The 18,500-nt window shown below is 38.6% G+C and overlaps 4 protein-coding genes across 4 annotated transcripts; 1 reads left to right on the top strand and 3 right to left on the bottom strand.

Annotated features, from left to right (window-relative positions):
• Positions 1-196: 196 nt before the first annotated feature.
• On the bottom strand, positions 197-772 carry PCOAH_00052360 (Uncharacterized protein; the record flags this gene model as incomplete). Its single annotated transcript, XM_020062016.1, has 1 exon — positions 197-772. The coding sequence occupies one exon, from the start codon at positions 770-772 to the stop codon at positions 197-199; it is 576 nt and encodes a 191-aa protein (XP_019917559.1).
• Positions 773-801: 29 nt separating this feature from the next.
• On the bottom strand, positions 802-2,994 carry PCOAH_00052350 (Uncharacterized protein; the record flags this gene model as incomplete). The annotated part of the gene is made up of 1 exon (XM_020062015.1): positions 802-2,994. One exon carries the CDS (start codon positions 2,992-2,994, stop codon positions 802-804), a length of 2,193 nt encoding a protein of 730 aa, XP_019917863.1.
• A 4,535-nt stretch (positions 2,995-7,529) lies between these two features.
• Positions 7,530-11,342, top strand: PCOAH_00052340 (Uncharacterized protein; the record flags this gene model as incomplete). The annotated part of the gene is made up of 2 exons (XM_020062014.1): positions 7,530-11,177; positions 11,295-11,342. The coding sequence occupies 2 exons, from the start codon at positions 7,530-7,532 to the stop codon at positions 11,340-11,342; spliced, it is 3,696 nt and encodes a 1,231-aa protein (XP_019917745.1).
• Positions 11,343-11,661: 319 nt separating this feature from the next.
• PCOAH_00052330 (Uncharacterized protein) lies at positions 11,662-14,037 on the bottom strand (the record flags this gene model as incomplete). The annotated part of the gene is made up of 1 exon (XM_020062013.1): positions 11,662-14,037. One exon carries the CDS (start codon positions 14,035-14,037, stop codon positions 11,662-11,664), a length of 2,376 nt encoding a protein of 791 aa, XP_019917625.1.
• Positions 14,038-18,500: the final 4,463 nt, after the last annotated feature.

The raw sequence follows: 18,500 nt of genomic DNA, 5'->3' as shown, positions 1-18,500 counted from the left end.
TCTGTGAACACAAATTGGATATTCACCTCGTTGTAATTCCTCTCAAATGGAAGTTCATTTTGAATTTTTTCCCCTTTGGGGCGTTTTAAAAAAGGAGCGCTGGTAATGGCTCTTCTGACGTATGTGCATATTTTTACATGCCTGTTGGTCAAAAATATATATTTTTTTTTTTCTCCTAACTTCCCCATAAAGGGATCTATGCGTTCTGCCGCTTCTTCATGAGCTTCTCCCTAATTTCCTTAATCTTATCGATGATTTCATTCTTCGATTCGTAAATGCAGCAGAGGTACTTTTCCGCCTTCATCCAGACGTCGAATTCTGGGGAGTTGGCATTTTTGGGCCAGGGCGTATAATGCAATAGGTAATTTTTGCTATTAGCCCAGACGACGATTTGTTGATACAGGTGTGGAAGGAATTCTTTCTCGAAAGATTTAAAAACGATGGCATCGTCAAGGGTTAATCTATGTCTTTCCGATTCCCACAGTTTTAATTGCGTAATAACATTAACAGGTATGGAGCTTTTAAAATTGCTTCTTCCTGGGTGAGCATAGGACTCCAAAAATTTAATAATTTGATTTGCAGTAATGTCCGAGTTATACGCATTTAGGACACTTCTTCTGGTCAGAATTCCTACCACCATGTTAGGGGTCCTTGCTTGCAATTCACATAAATGACTTAAAATATTTATCTTCAACGTTGAGTTGGTGTAGAGGTAGACTTTGAAATTGCTCTGTACAATTAACCCCATTTCGAGGTTATTATTTCCATTCATTTTTTTTTCTAGAGATAAATTATAGTTGGCTAATTCGTGTGTGAGTTTTTTTTTGTCCATATTTTGATCGGTACCACTTGTCGGGGGTGTGGTCTTTTCTTTTCCTCTTGTAGGAGGGAGTAATGGTGAAAATATTTTTCGCTTATCTTCTTCGTCCCTCCGTTAGTATGGCCATGTCTACCCATGCTTACGCTGCGTGTGACCATATCATTGTTGCTGTTGCTGGGTAGATGGTTATCCACTCCATCATCCCCATGCGGGATATACTCGTTGTATGCGTTTTCGGACACCCCCTCAACCGTCAAGCTGTTCATCACAGTCACGTAATTCTGCACATTCAAATTATTTATCGTTAGGAGCAACGCGTAGGGAGTTACAAAGACGTACTCCTCAGTGCGTTTTAAAAAGAGACCAATGTGAATTCCAAAATTTATAAATTCCTTCTGCGCTTTTGTTAAATTATCAAGGTATATGGGGTGACTAATGGTGCACTGACTAATGGATAAGATCAGCAATAGGGTTTCCTTCACATATAGTTCTGACTTTTTGTGGTCCTTCTTTTCTTCCGTCACGTAGCAGGGGGTTCCACTTCCATCATTTTTTACCTTCTGTTGATGCGTTGTGTGGACGTGGTCACCGTAAAAATCGTTGCTCCCACGCTGTTGGGGGTAAGCGGTATTGCTCGCATAAGTGGTGTAGACACCGTAATCGCTTTGCCCATCCTGGGCATTCGAAGAACTTCCTCCACCGCTATCGGCGTGCGTGCTACTATTGTCCTTCCTATATTTGGTTGAAATTTCCCGTGCGACGTTTGTAACGTAGCCATCGTCTATTATGAGCAAATATTCTAGCACCAAGGAAATTATCCTGCTTCGTATGTCCTTTAGGAACCATGAGAAGGCTTCCCTACTCATATTCACTGCCTTGTTGCTATTCACATCATCCTGTAGTATGAAGTTTTTTCTCTTGAGAACTTCGATTAGGCTATCACATGGGGTGTAGGAAGGGAAGGTTTCCTTTTTTGCACTTGAATAGAAAAACGAATAATCATTATTGTCTTCCTCCAGGTAGCCATTTTCCTCATTTTGCAAGCTCCTATAATAAAGGTCATTTTGCTTGTATGCATAAACTCCCTTCTTCTTCTTTTTCTTCTTCTTTTTACTAATATGGTGGGTATAGTATTGATTTGCACTGTGGCTATTCAGACTGTGTGCGCTTCCAATTGGGGGGGCCTCCACAGGTTCACCCTGTTCGTAGTAGTACCCGTACTGATCATATTTGACGTCTTCATTTGGGTCTTCCTCGTATTTTACCCTATGGTTCTCGTTTGCCCCCTCGGCCATGTGGTCTTCCTCCTCCTCTGCGTCGTCATCATCATCTTCTTCCTCTGTCTCCTCAGCTTCACCATCAGGTTGATTGTCTTCCTCCTCCCCCACGGCGTAATTCACCACATTGTGAGTGGTTCCCCCGTGTGGGAAGTACCCATGGGGCCGGTACTCCTCATCGTCTGTTTGATTCTTTTTCCTTCCTTTCTTCGAAGGGGTGTAACCGGAAGAGGCGGTTTTGTCTACATTTTTATTCCTGGTCGGGTCACCCTGGTCGTCATTCCGATTGGATGGAAAGCTACCATGTGGAGGGTATACCCCTTGTCCTTGCTCCACGGATATATCATTGTAAATCATATAACTGTTCATATGACCTAACTTGGGGGATGCAATAAAGTGGAGCAAATTGTTCCACCTCATGTGTGTATAATTCACAATTTCTTCTTTCGTCGGATATAAATTTTTTTCAAGCAGATTTTTTTCTTTTTCCATTTGTTCCTTAGCGTTATTATTAAATATAAAAATTTTGTCTTCTCTATTTTTATAAATTTTGTTCAGCATTGTATATCTGAATTTTTCATTTATTCTGTATTGATTGTAATTATCCTTTTTCGTTTCGCTTTCTACAAGTATTTTTGCTTCCACCAAATTTTTTATACATTCACTTAATTTTTTTAGAGAGTTTGGATTTATCCACAAGCGCATAGCTCTTTCTGACACCACCTGCTGTATGAACAGCAGTCTGGAGATGATGATTTGTTCTAACTCGTTTAGGGACTGTAATATTGCCTCATGTGCTAGGGAGTCTTCGAACAGGTACGTCCATATTTTTTCATTAAGCTCCTTCATGTAGTCATAAATTTCCATATTTTCGATGTTTTTTCTTGTCCTCACCATTTTGCCTTCCGTCCCTATATATCTACTTGTGTTGTCTGTACTCTATGCTCGGTTGGGCATAATTGGGACGAGCGTATCCCGGGCGGGCCTCCCATGTGAAATGATCACTTAAGGGGGGAGCACCAGATGAAGCAGCCAATGGTGTGTTTCTGTGGAGTTATTTACCTCGCACGGCTCGAATGGCTCTTATGGCCCCTATGGTCGTTCACTCGAGCGTCCTTGATTTGCTGTACTCGCCTCTGACCCTCCTTCATGGTATTCTTTTTAAACTACACAGTTGGCGGACTCGTAGGTTGCCTCCCTTTCACTGCATTCATTTTTCACTCGTTGGCAATTATCTCTAAGGGAGGAGGGAGTCCCAGTTCGTTAAGAACGTGGGAATATTTACACGTGTAATGCAGTGAAGTGGCACATCCATGAAGGGCCAGTTATACCTATGCATGCATGGTACATATGCATCCCGCCTTTTATTCAGCTATCTGGCCATGTCGGAGAAGATGCACGCCGACAAGTTGAGGTGCTAAATTGCGATGAATACGATAGCGGCAAGAGTACGAGAAAAAAAAGAAAAATAGAATTACAAACCATTGAACAGATAAACGAGTGAGCTTATAGCTGCTACGGGAGAGAGAAAAATATGAGCACCTTCCCGCTTAGCTGAACTACTAAACATAAACGCCTTTTATTTTATAGCGCCCTTGGCATACTAAGCATCTGCGGGGAAGGGATCGAACGTTTTATCAAAATCAATTGTGCACAATTATTACACCATTTTTAGAGGGCAAAGAAAACTTATGCGGCAACAAAGGATAGAATAAGCCGTTTTTTCTTTTTTATTACAAAAAAGTGGCAGAACGAGGGAAAATACCATATGCTCTTAAGCCTGTTCTTCATTTCTTTCGCTCTTTACAAAATTATTCCTACTGCAAGAACGTGTACCCACAATATTGGGAAAGAAATGCTTAGGTTGATCCTGTTGGTGATGAGGGAGCATTAAAATGGGGCCACATTATTATCCTTTTCGAAAACTCACATCGCAGGAGTGTTGGTTAAGCCTTGTCCTCGTAGAGGCATAAAGTAATAGAGCAGTGTAGGAGCCATGGAGGATACCGCAGCTGTTAGACGCAACAGGAAAATGGGATGGAGTAGGTTACATTTTCCAGAGGGAAGCCCTTTCTCAATACCACTGTCGATGATGCAGAATATGTGTCGTATCACTTAAGTTGACATTCATCGAACAATTTATGGCCCAGTTGCACGTTGAATTTTTTTTTTTTTTTCTCATCACGGTATAGTTTAACCACACTGATGAGTTTTGCCCTTACGGATAAATTTCATATTTTCCCCAATATATACACGAACAACAGGTGTTCTTTTCCACCCCTCAACAAAGGTCCTCTTTCTTATAAACCGTCTGTGTAAAAAGGGAATTTATCTGGGGTGGCGTATATAGTTAATATAAGATTATAGCAAAATCGTCAACCGCTTTTCGTTGCATCATAAGCGATGAGGGAAAAAAATAAAAAAAAAAAGCGTACCCATTGTGTTTTGTTCTACGGGGATAACCAACCGGATAGAGGCAGCATTATAAAATTTTCCATCCATGAGTGAGAAGATACGCGTCCCGCACGATTTAAAGAATGTATAGAAACTTTTAAGGGATGACAAAAGAGGTATATAATAATAAACAGGTGAAGGATCACCAAAATGGAAATTCCCTTTCGCGTGACGTGAATTTTTTTTTTTTTTTCCACCACAATTTTGGCTAGCTAGCCGTATGGAAAAATGATTATCCAATTTTGTTGCTGCCACGAGAGGTGCACTTTCCGTGTTGAAAATAATACCTAATAAAAATTGGCAGAAAGTAAAAAATTTTGTCGACGAATACTTAGTCAAGATCATTGCTATAGTATTTGTGATGTTTTATTGTTATAAATAAACAGATTATCAAAAGTGATGATGAAAAGGCGCGGCTCTATAAATGAAAATATTTCGATTTCCTTCAAGTTCTTTAGAAATTGTTGGGAATCCGAAACATAGATGATCAATTTTGGCCTCCAGGGATTCTTCCCTCGTTGGCCGAAAAATCAGGAGTTTGTCGCCAGCTGAACTTTAACCACGCTTAAAAAGCAATAATAAAAAAATATATATATATAATAACGGTACCCTTTTTTTGCCGTCTTTACCAATTGGAGGTAGAAAAAAAATACTCTCGCGAAAAATGCAACAATTACAATATTATTTTTTATAACGTTCTATAAATTAATATATTTTATCGGCCTTATGTCAATAAATATTAAATATCCTCTGAACTGACCAAAAATTTTCTTTGCCTTTTTCTTGTATATATATTTTTTTTGTGAGGAGTTCAGGGTTTTTTTAAAGTACATGGTTAAAATGCCACAAAATCAGAAAAAAAAAAACTGATAAAATAAAAATTGTTAAAATATTTTTTCGCCTATAAATGGAATAATTATGGGAAGTTCTTTTTTATTTTTTAAAACTTTTTCCGCAATTTATATAATTACCCAATTTTGTGGCGCCTGCGAAAAAAATGATTTTTTAAAGAGGGCAGGTTCCTTTTCTATTGAACGGCTGTAAAATAAGAAATAGATTAAATATATTCGTCCGTCTTATTAAATTTTCTTGACTAAAATGCTAAATTGGTAGTTTCTTTCGCAATATAGCGATAATTTCGTGTGCACAAATTTGAATAGGAAGGAAACCTTGGCGAATTTTATATCATCATTCGTCTATTTTAAAAAAAGTACATATTATAGTTTCCTGCAAAAATTAACTGTTACTTTGCGCTCGTTATTTGCCCATATTTTTACAATTTTAACCGTCGGAAATAGATTTTTTTCGCATTTTTAAATTAACCTTAATTGAATTTTCCAAAAAGTTTAAGTGATGTAACATTAGAAGTTGCCACTTAATAACCTTATAATTATGATATAGCATAATGTGAAACGTATTCCGTTTCAGCTTTACCATTTTAAGTGGTTGTGAAAAAATGCACAATGTGTATCGCAGGCTAATTTTCTGCACCCCAACTTTAGAAGGAACACTCGTTTTGCATTCCCTTTTGTAGCAATTTAAAAGGCCACTAAAGTGGTGAAGTTTTTAAATGTTACTGAAGGTATTCGTCAAAGCTGAGGAAGCTTTCTTCGAGGAACAATTTTATCAAGCATCAATTTTTACATCGATATGAATATATTTTGGATTGCCATTCCGTTACAGGATATATATACATATAGATATATATGTCTGAATGGGGACAATCGTATGGATGGTATATACTGCTGTATGTCACGGTTAAAGGGTGACGGAAAAGAAAATAGACACTGCTGTGACGCTACTTTTTTACCCTTAATCCCTTTGTCATGGTTATTGCGACGTTGCGAAAATGTCCTAGGGGAATAATGTTAGGACAAGGGGAGGGGCACGGGGAGTACGTATATATATAATATATTCTAATGTGTTTCCCCGGTTTGCACATCATAGGGTGTTATGGGGTGTATTTGTTAAGGGTTACCTCTCGTGACACTTCCAAATGTGCAAAAAAGGAAAAAAAAAGAGGTACAGCCAATATACATTTTCTGTATTCGGCAAAGAGGTAGGAATGCTCCATATGGTGTTATTTCAATAACTCGTTTGGGGGGGAAATGGAAGTACCTAATGCCCCCATTGCGGAATCAGCGTTTACGCATCTGGGCGGAAGGACTGAACATTTTTGTAGCACATTTGGGGTAAAGAATAAGGCTCTCCATATGAAACCAGAACTGGGCATACACGTCAACATTGCGCCACCTCCTAGTATGTTAACTAATTTGATATTCTGCTTTTGCTCCTCACCTGACAGTTGTGTGAGTCCGCTAAGCGTTAGGCATATATATCGGGTGGTGAGTTAGATTCACTTGATGAACACTCCCTGGAATAGATTAGTAAACTATGCATTCGCCCGAGAGGTGCATATTTATGTGTGCGTATGTGCGAAGTGTAAAGCGCGTTCATGTGGGTAGCGATTACATGGCAGCGTGGGAGTTACCCCATTTACCATTTTCAGCTACAACGCTTTGCAACTTTTTAACCAAACTTCACCCCACGGTTAAAAGCGTTCCTTTTTTAAAACCCCGTGTGGAGCAAAAAAAAAAAAAATATAATAAATAAATTGCAACGTGCAATGTAGCAACGTACTTTTAAAATATAACCGAGAAGGGCATGATTTTTTCTCCCTCTTTTTTAAACAAATATAAGGAGAGGAAATTTCTTTTTTCCCGCTTCCTCTTGTTCCCGCCCTTTTTTTTTTCATGTTAGCCTTTTCCAGTTGCTCTTTTTCTTTTTTTTTTGTCAAAAATGTGAATCGCTGCAGTGAGGTACCTCTTGGCACAATTTCACCCCTAACGTGTATTCCCAACTGAAAGAGAGAGGGAAAGAGGAAGAAACGAAGGGGTAGATATTGAAAGAAGCTCTCGTTTACAGGAGGTGTGTGCGTGTGTTATACATATGAGGGAAACTTCCCCGAAGAGGTATACATGCACGAGGTCTTCTACATGAGAACTCTTCTCAGCGCTGTCATCTTGTCGGTACTATTTTCCCTGCGAAACCAAAACAAGGCGAAATGTTATAAGATCCATGGGAGGTTAGGAAGATGTAAAAGGAATGCAGCTGTTACCATTTCTAAACACACAGATGAGTTCAATAGCGAGATTGAACAGAACAGCAGTTTGGCGAAAAGAAAAAAGAGATATTCCTTTACCCCCCTAAAGAGGAATACCATAAAAGATATAAAAAGAAGAATAAAATTTAATGAGAAAAATGTGAGACCCCCAAATGGATCCTTTTCCAGAAAAAAAGACATACATAAATCGCTCATCGATGATATTAATAAGGAGATGCTAAAGGAAAGTATCAAATCCGTGGGGAAAAATTATGAAAGAGAAGAGATAGACAAACATAATATTCTTCCCCTCCCTGTGGAGGACAAAACGTCCGAATGTTACAACTGCTTGGTGCTATGTAAGGGCATGCCATTTCATGTGGACACAGCTAGGATTAAGGAGTTTTTCAACCCATACAAACTTGTAGATAAGTACACAATTTTTATAAAAGACAAGAAAGGTAATTTCTTCGGGGATGTTATGGTTAGATTTACAAACAAGGAGGAGAAACTACTGGCATTGAAAAATAAAAATTTTAAATTTCTAATGCACAGGTATATACAGCTGTACAATATTAATGAAGAGCATTACGAGGAATATTTTAACGTGGGCTATAAGAACCCCCCTTCGTATAAAAATTACGTCCCCATTAAGAACGTTATTGTGTCTAGTGGCCTCGAGGAGCTTGATCCGCTTTCCGAGGGAGGAAGTACCGATTGGGATAGCACATCAACGAGTGCACATACCACTTCCGATGATCAGTTCCAGTATCACTCCTTTTTTTGCGACCCCCTAGACGACGATGAAGAGACGAAAGAACTTAGAGAAAAGGTGAACAAGAGAGGCATTCTTCTGAAGAGTATATACACGGGGAAAAAACTCAGAGGGAGAATAACGTCTGTGCATCCTTATGGCGTCTTCGTAGACTGTGATGTGTACGTAAAGGACAAGAATGGTAGATTTATAAAAATCCTGGCTCTACTGCATAAGAATAAACTAACCATAAATATAGGACTCCCCACGGACCCTTTACCAGAACAAGAGGAGAAAGAATTAATACTACAAAAAAATATGAACATCATTGTATACGTCGATAAAATTATAAAACGGGACATCCATCATAGTGGTAGTAATCCTAAGGATGGAAAAAATAATTTAATTTTTTTTAACCTCACCTTTGATTCGTCCATAACGGAGGAGAAAATCCAGTGGCTTCAGAGTCTCAAGTTGAGGAGGAAGTCCATTGAGGAAAAAATGAAAATGTGCAATGACAGATTTTTGAGCATGTCCTCGGAGGGAAACGTGGCGGGTGCGGTGCCCAAAGTGAGGGAGCAGAAGGACCCATCTGGAGGGGACCATCCATCCCAAGATGTGCAAGTAGATAGAACGGCAAGGGTAAGCGCTCTGAAAGGGGAAAAAATGGGCAGTAACCAAAAAATGTGCGACGTGCAGAGTTGCAGAACGGCGGAATTTTCCCCTTCGGAGGAGAAGCACGAATCGAAATTTAACAGCAGCACCAAGAACAACAAGACCCTCAGCCGTAGGTCAAGCAAAATATACCTGATGAAGGACACACAATGTGATTACAATTTTGTGGAGAAAAAATGGATCAAGCCGGGGGTAGTCAGATCAATGTGTGCGTTGTACAGCAACAGTGAAGCAGAACAACCGGAGGGGACACACAAAAATGAAAAAAAAAATCCAAAAGGAAGAAAAAACATGAAGAAGAAAAAGAAAAAAAAAAATTTAGACGACGTTGACGTTTATGATGAGGAAGACAATTTTGATGAAATTTTTAAACTCCAAGTGGGTGATGCAGAGGGGCAGGGGGAAGACGGAGAGGTGCACAATGACACTGAAAATGTGGAACGAGTGACAGATTCAGAAAATGCGGCAACCCAACAGGACAGTCACAGCGACGACAAAAATAAGAGGAGCGAAAAAAAGGTGAGCAACCACTATAACGACGAAATGAAGGGAATTCTGGATGACATTTTTAGGAACAAGGGAAACGGCGAAAGTCCTCCAAAAAAGGCACCTATAAAGGTACGCGCTGATAAGTGTAAGCAAGGAAGCACCACTGGGGAACAGACACTCGGACAGAGCTTTGAAGACGTAAGTGATAGATCAAAATGGAGAAACGACATCCGAAAAGAGGAATCCATATATTATTCGAAAATGTTCGGACTGAAGACGGACATAAACGACTTCTGTTCGGATGTCCCACGGAGGAAGGACGCTGGTGGGGATCAGAACAACTCGGGTGACATGGAGGAGCTCATGAAGTTCAGCGAAGGTGCAGATGAGTGGGGGGCCTCATCAAGTGATATCCAGGAGGAGATTTTAAAATTTGAAGGTATAGAAAGTTGGATGGAGAAGGCCAAAAAGGGAGAGATGTCAACAGAGGAGGAACTGGAAGAGGGGGAAGAACCCAAAAAGGAGCAATCGGAGGAACACAAACAGGGTGAGCAAACTACCGACGAAGCGAATGGAGACCCACTAAATTCAATAATTAGCGGGAAAGACGGAGAGTCCCTCGATTTTTCACACCTCGCAGAAATGACACCAGAAGAACTGAAAAGAGAAATATACAAAAAAAAATTTCTTCTTCCCATAGACGTATCAACGGAAAGTCTGAAAAATCGCCTAATACAAATATACATTTGTGAAAAAAAAAAAATAAAATTTGACAATTATCCATTTATTAGGTACTACCTGTTCGACTTCAATGTACCAGTAGAAGATATTAAACTGTTCGTTCTGGCAAATAAAAAATTTTTAAATAAGAAAAACATAAATTGTAACCTTCTGAACTCCCTAAATTTGAACGAATTGAAATACCTGCTTCATAAGTCGATGGAAAATATTCGTCTATGGGAACCGGAGGATAAAATAAAGAGGAAAATTCTAAATTTGAATAAAGACCTTCTGCAAAAGCAAAACATGAATAACGTAGATGATGTAGATGCAGATAATTTACTCATATTGTGGAATGACTTTAAGGACTTTCTCCTAAATTGTGTGTATGGAAATGACACCACGAGTGACTCATGGGGGACAGACTTCACAAATCTAGGAACGACCAACTGGGAACCAACCACCTCGTTCCGTACAAACAATGCACACACACAAAAATATTTGAATAGAATGAAAAATATGGAAAAAGAAAACTTCTTTATTAGCAAGAAACTACCCGTCGATGATGTACTTGAGAGACAAATAAATAAGAACAAAATGGAACATACGGACCCTTTTGAAAATGCATTAAGTACATTAAATAAAGAGCTTGAGGAAAACGAAGCCGAGCTGCCGGACAAGATAAGCCTTAAGGAAGCCATGAAAATCCTGAACAATAGAAGTTACATGAAAAAAATTAAGCGAGCTCTCAATAACGACTCAGATGAAAAGGCAAATGAAAAATACATTGATAAAATTATTAGCCTAATTTTGAAGCATAAAAATTATTACAAGGAACACCTGAGCGAAGACGTCCTGAGGAAGAAGCCCCACGAGGAACTAATTGTAAGCAGAAACGGGCAATGAGAGCAGCTGATAGACGAACCAACGCTGTTTCAACTGTATCCACTTCACCTGCACTTACTTTAACTTCCTTGTGTGCTTTACCCCTTTTCCCCGCAGATCCTCCTGGATCAGCTGCCCGCCGACCTCATAGAAGACTTACTCTGAAAAATACAACCGTGCTTTTTTATCATTTTTTTCCGTTCGAAACGACATCCACGCCGTTGCAAAAAAAAACTGCTTTAAAAAAAAAAATTCGACCCAATGGGCAACGCAGTTTGTTTAAATTATTATTAAAAAATTAAAAAAAAAAAAAAACTTGGCAAAAGGGAAGGCATATATAACATACACGTGTGCGCCGTGCAAGTGTTGACAAAGCGCAGCTTAGTCGCATATAGCCTTACACGGCCTGGTCACTTCCCTTTTCGCCTGTTCCCACTCTTAAGGGAATCCCAACAAAGCTACTCTACTGACAACCCTCACTTCTTTACTCAAAAACGGTGAAGTGCACATTTTGCACATATTTCAAGACGTGCTGGATTAGGAAGCGGTACCCTTGGTCCTGGTTACTAACCACGTCGCTGGCCACCTTCTGCCTAAGAAGGAGTGCCTCCAAGGTCCTGAACCTTCCGGACAACCTCCCATTTCTGCTTTTAGAATAAGACGCTAACCTTTTGTGTACCTTTAAGAGGATCCTATTACTTTCGTCTGAGAACTTCTCTTGAAATGCCTGAGTCCAGCGGAGAGCCACATCCAACATTTCGCGGATCATTTTGTTCACTTCTACATCTAAGCTATACGTACTTACTTTGGCGTAACGCTCACCAAAGTAAATTTTCAGTGCGGGCTTAATAAATGGGGCAAAGGTAATCACAACCGCGAGGAAGTACCTCTCCAAATGCATTACATTTTTCGTCTTAAGAAAGTTTATCAAATGTTTAACCAAAATGTTGTTCACCCAACTTTTGAAGTACGCGCCAGACAGTAGCAAAACGATATCCGTCGGGGTCAGCTTATTCTCCTTTACCCTATTCTTTACCATCGTTCTTAACGGACCACACATTCTCAAATTGGTTAGTAGAAACTCGTAGGTACTCAAAATGTATATGTTGGGTAATGAAGTGACTATGCTGGATGCGTCCGGATCGTCCTCCCTGTATATCATGGGCCTGATGTCTAAACAGGTAGCGCTGCCTTTCTTGCAATTATTCCAAATGTACGAAACGGCGTATTCATAATTCTCCAGCAGTTTTGTATCGTTAAAAGCTAAGTTCTTCATGAGCACGAGTCTGCTTAGTTTATTACTATTTTTGGCTATGCACTGTTCCGCGGCTGTTTGTAACTCTCCCATTATGGAAGGCTCACCGTTCTTCCCACTCCGTGAGAAGGAAAAGATTCTTTTTACGCCATTACCACTGACATTACCACTGGTACTGCCGCCGACATTGCTAGACGGTTTGCTATATTTACGCAGAAAAAGGTCCCTCTGGTAGTTGCTAAACAGGGTGATTATACTGGGTGACTTGGAAACTTTCCTACCATTTTTCGAAACCTGCTGTGCGTGAACTGCTTTAGAAGCGTCTTGGGGTTCGTGAGACACCCCTTTAGGCATGTCCACCTTATTGCTTTTCCTAAATTTGTTGAAAAAATCATCCGTCCTACTTTTTCTGCCCTCTGGATTATAAGACGAAGCGGATTTTTTAATCCCTCTGACTGGCAATATTTCATTACGATTCGGATGTGCGGCCTTATCCAACGAACTGTACCCTGGTCTCGTTCTTCTTTGATTTATTTCATCCTCGTATTGCTCCTCTCCGGGGATTACACTATAAATGTCATCCCTCGAGTCGTAACTATTTGTGTAACTGTCTAAAGGCATGCTATAATCGCCCTGTAGGGGTGAACTTGAGCTACTCATTGATCTTCTGTTTTCCGTTGGAGGAAGTGTTCGTCGACTAAAGTCTTCCTCTGGGTAGGAATACGGATTGGGAAGTGCTGACCCATTTGAGCCATTCCTTCCATACGCGTAGTCATACATGTCACTGCTCGGATCCCTCACTCTTTTACTTTCACGGGAGGGTGATACTTCTGCACTATTGTCACTCCTATTATACATAGCATTTCGTCTTCCATCCGTCCTTGAAAGTTCCACATCGTCATTTGGTTGTCTATTGCCTCTGCGTCTCACAAATTGAATGTCTTCATAAATGGAGGATCTGTCGGAATTATACGCATTCGATTCGTCACTATTATTATCTGAGCTGCCCAAGGAGTTATCCTCCTCATCGCTCATGTAGTCGTCCATGCTGAGTCCTAACCTTTTGTTAAAATTTTCGAAATCATTGCCTAAATAAACATTACCCTTTGGGCTCATTCTTCCACCTTCCTCTCTTCGAGAATGTTCCCCATCCGGGTAGCCATCCCGGTTGCCACGCTGATGCTGCTGACCGTTTCGATAGTCACGTTGGTAGTCATTTCGGACGTTACCCCCGTAGTCATTATCCTCGTCAGCAGAGTCATCCTCCGAATAGTCGTCTACGCTGAATGAACTTTTCTCTGTGGGAAAGGAACTGCTTCTACGCGCGGGACCGTATGATTTCTCGGGCTGCGATTCTTCATAGATAGCAGTGTTTTGTCCTCTATTTAAAGGGTGTTGAATCCCTTGTGTACCTCTTTCGAACGATTTATTTTCATTCGAGTCTCTTTCTTGTATGTCTTCTCTGCCCTGGAGCTCGAACCGTCTTATGAGTTCATTTACATTTCCTCTCCGTTGTGGCTGACCGTTCACATCTCCGATTTTCCAAGAGAGTAACAGAAACGCGAAGGAGATGGTGTAAATGGAGAAGATACACTTTCGCACCATTTTAGGAGTGACAGCGGTTTACGGAAGGTGCAGATGAGGACAAGCACAAAAGTAGAAAAAATTTTGGAAATGCTAACAGAATGCAATTTTTGTGGGGATAAAAAGTTGACATAAATATTTGCCTTATTGTAGGAGCAAAAAATGTAATTCGTGCTTTTCGTCCAAACGAGATGAAGATAATTCTATTTGGTCTTAACCTCTGTTTTATTTTTCCGAACTATTTTTTTCTTTCTGTTTTATAAGACTTGTTATTTCTTTATGAATTTTTTTTTTTTTTTTTTTTCACATTTCGTTTCTATTTAACAGTTGTTTTGATATTTGTTCGATTTGTATATTTTTTAGCTGCATTCTAGCTGTTTTTTTTTTTTTTTTGTTTCTATCTATTTTGCATTTTTCCCCTGTGTTGTCTTAGATTAGTGCTTGTTGTCATCTACATTTTGGCTATTTTTTTTTTTTTTTTCTAGCCATTTTGTACTTTTGAGCTGTGATGTCAGCTTTATCGCTATTTTTACCTGCATTCTAGCTTTTTTTTTTCCCCCTCTTTTCCTTTTTAAATATGTAAATATTTTTTTGAAAAGGTCGGCATTTTTTTCTTTTTTTGACTAATGTTATACCTAAATTATAGTAAAATAACGCGGAAGACGCAACGTTCTTTATCCTTTATACAGGAACTATTATGCCCACTTCAAATGTGAACTGCACATCTAAAAGATGTGTAACATAAAAGAAGAAGAAAGGCGGGCGAATCACCTTTGCGCGAGCACCTTCGCGGGAACCTTGGCGCAAATTCCCGCACAATTTTTGAAATACGCTTTTCAAATGTCCATAAAACTGGACTTTAAGAGGAAAAAAATTATTAAAATAAAAAAAAAATTATTAAGATAAACAAATTATAAAGATATAAACTTGTTTAAAAAATAAATGAATATTTTGATTCTTCAATAAAAAAATTTTCCAACACCTCCGTAAACAAAAAAAAAAATTTTTTTTTTCTGCACTTACATTAATTACGCATGAAAGTGAGCACTTTCATACAATACAAAAAAAAAAAGATAAAAGAAATTCGAAAAAAAAAGAAAAAGAAGGAAAGGAAGAAATATAAACCTGTTTTGGGATTGTATGAACTTTTCAGGGGGTTATTTATGCTTCTTCGTGAAGGACATTACATTCCAATGTTACTTAACGTGCGTTACATTCCACACCATTTGTGTTGTACATTTAATGTTCCAAGTTACATGCTTTGGTAAGCTATATTCCTGCCTCTCCCTTCGTTCATGTTGTTCCTTTTCCGTTGTTGTGTTCTTCCGCCAGATTGTCGTCCGCCATATACGGTAGGTTCATCCGTCGAATCTGCTGCTGTTAAATTTGATGACGAACCTATTGTTGAGTAGTCTGTAGACTCGTTCACTGTAAAAGCGTTTAAGTCTTGTCGGACGGACCTTCTTTTTCTATTCTTCCCACCGGACAGGGTGCTACGTATTCCAGAGAATAACGAAGTGTACTGAAAGGGAAGAGAAAAAATAAGAAGGCAAAGGAAGGGGGCAAAGTAATGGTGTAAAAATATGTGTTATATGTATTCCACAAATATATACAACAGCACAGCATAGTTTAATTAATGTATATGTGTGTATAGTTTTAAATAGAACAAAAAAACTAGTAATGAATGTTATTATTTATACATTTAAGTGTGATTATAATGGACAATTGTAATTATAATTGTTATACTTACTTTATAAAGGAAGAAAGCGACAGCTGCTGGTAATCCTATGGTTGTTGCCACTGCAGAGGAGACGATTGGGGCAACACCACTTCCACCTCCCTCTGGTTGTGGTGGTGATAGGTCGGATGATGAATGACCATGTGTTGATGTTAGTTCCTGCCCCGATGATGGTGCAGCAACTGCTGAAGACAGCTGTTCCAAACAGGAACTAAGGTCCGTTTCGTCCTCCTCCCCATCTGGTGGGGGGCATTCTCCTGACTCTGCTTTAGATTTCAAGTCTGATGGTGGTGGAATTTTACCATTACCATCACCACTGTGTTTGAACTTGTCCCAAAATTTTTTAAAGTATTCATCTAGATTAGATGACCCACTTGCTTTTATTGGTCCATAAGCGCCTGCAGCTCCACCATCTCTATCAGTTCCCTTAACACCATTTAGGTATTGTTCATATTTATCTATACAGGAGGACTCGCCAGATGAGGATTCTTGCTTTATTTGTTTCCATATGGTCCTATAATCATGATAGTAGTCGAATACTTTTTTTCTTCGCTTGAAATCAGTACAGAAAACACTATCGCTCATAGCGTTGTAAGTACATTGGTTCCCAGAGCTTCCCAGTGTATTGTAGATTTGTTGCATAATATCTTTAAATGAAGAAGTTTTACTCAAAATATTACATAATATTTCTCCTAGCCGAAAATAAAAGAAGTCACAAATGGCTGTACACGATGCTTTCTTCTCTGTATTTAATTTAGATATGTAACATAGGGCTTGCGCAATTTCCTTCAGGTTATTTGTACCAAGTACACTGTTCTTATATTTACCTCCTAAAACTTCTGCTACTCTGTCCTCCCAGAAACTGATGTTCTCACATGTTTGTTTGCCATTTATGAACTTATTATACACTTTCCTGGAAGGTAAGTCATCCTCACTGCACTGTTCCTACAAATAGAACTTATAAAATGTATGTACTACTATACATCCATAATATTGTACATAAAATAATACATGTATACCCGTGCACCTTTATTTTATAAAATGGAATGCAATCTGCATTACGTGCTTTACCATTGTTCATGAATATTCACTTGGGTCTATTTTATTTTAAAACTCTTCACATATTCATGAAGTATGGAATATATATAGGTATATTGCTCATTTTACAATGGTTACGAGTACATATGTGTATATATAAATATTTACTTCCCCCTCCAAAAATACCTATTCCTTTACTCCTCAAAAAAAAATGATAACAAACACGCCCACACATTAAATCATCATATACACATTAAATCATAAGATACACATGGTTCAGAGTAGAATCATGAGTAAGTATATTAAAACAACAGAATTGTGAGTGAAAAATAAAAAAATCAAAAAATCAAACTTCCTATATACACTTAGTATCTATACACTTACTACCTATACTATACATTACTGATTCATAGGCATTTATCTGAAATATTGTGTCATTATTCAAACCCCTTCATTATTGTTCACATAATAATGACACATCCTCATTTAGGCTGAAACATTTGCATTTATTACTGTTTTATTTTCTTCTGTTTATTTAAAAAATTATTAAAGACTGATGATTTACATAGTATAGTTCTTACATGCACAATATCATTTCTTTCCTTTCAGTAATGTGCACATTAATAAATATTCCATGAAGAACATATATATATAATTTGTATATAAGCAATTTAATACAAGGAGTTATATTAGTCTTTTATATGAGAAGAGAAGAAAAATATGTATACACCTTTTATAAGAACATTTTGCACTACACGGTTCCCTTCCTTCTGCATTTATGAGTACTTAATAATAGAAAATTTTCCCCTTATTTCTTTTTACCTCTTAATCACATATATATTAATACACCAACACAGAAAATATATATATTCCTCCATCTCAGCTTTCCCTTTTCTATTTTATTCATATTGTAGGCTACACCTTATTTTACTCCTTCACCTTCTTTTCTCCTCTTCTATGAGTACACCTATGGTTTAGTGTTTAGTGTTTAGGGCTTACAATTTAGGGTTTAAGATTCAGTTTTTAGTTTTCTGGGTTCGAAGTTCAGGGTTCAGAATTTAGAGTTCAGTGTTGAGGGTTTAGGGTTCAGGCTTAGAGAACATGGGCTTATGGTTCATGGCTTTATGGTTTAGGGTTTAGGTTTCCGTGTTTAGGATTTACGTTTTAGGCTTCACGGTTAAGAGTTAAGAGTTCATAGTTTAAGGTGTAGGGTTTAGGGCTCACGGCTAAGGGTTCATAGTTCAATTTCCAGGGCTTATGGTTTATGCTTCAGCGTTTAGGCTACAGGTTTTAGGATTTGGTTTTAGGGTTTAGCATTCAGGTTTTAGCATTCAGGGTTTAGGGTTCAGGGTTTAGGGTTCAGGTTTTAGGGTTCAGGTTTTAGGGTTCAGGGTTTATTGTATAGTGATGTGGATTTAGGGTTTAGGGTTTATTGATCAGGATTTAGAGCTCTATGTTTAGACATTATAATTCATGAATTAGTGTTGAGGGTTCTAAGCGCCAGGGTTTAGGATTTACGCGCTTTCGGGAGGAGCCTCTAGGTAGGCTCTTCTACAGGAACCTGATGTTAACGGTCAAAACTTAATCTTTGAGCTACAAAATCTCAGAACTAAAGATCCATATCCATAACGTGAACATTAAACCGTGACCCCTAAACCCTGAATCCTAACCCCATGCCCCTAAACCCTAAACCCTGAATTCCAAACCC

The sequence above is a fragment of the Plasmodium coatneyi genome, chromosome 14 (genome assembly GCF_001680005.1).
Source record: "Plasmodium coatneyi strain Hackeri chromosome 14, complete sequence".
Lineage (NCBI taxonomy): Eukaryota > Apicomplexa > Aconoidasida > Haemosporida > Plasmodiidae > Plasmodium > Plasmodium coatneyi.
The sequence above is the reverse complement of the archived record's forward strand: the minus strand, read 5'-3'. Positions and strand labels throughout refer to the sequence as shown.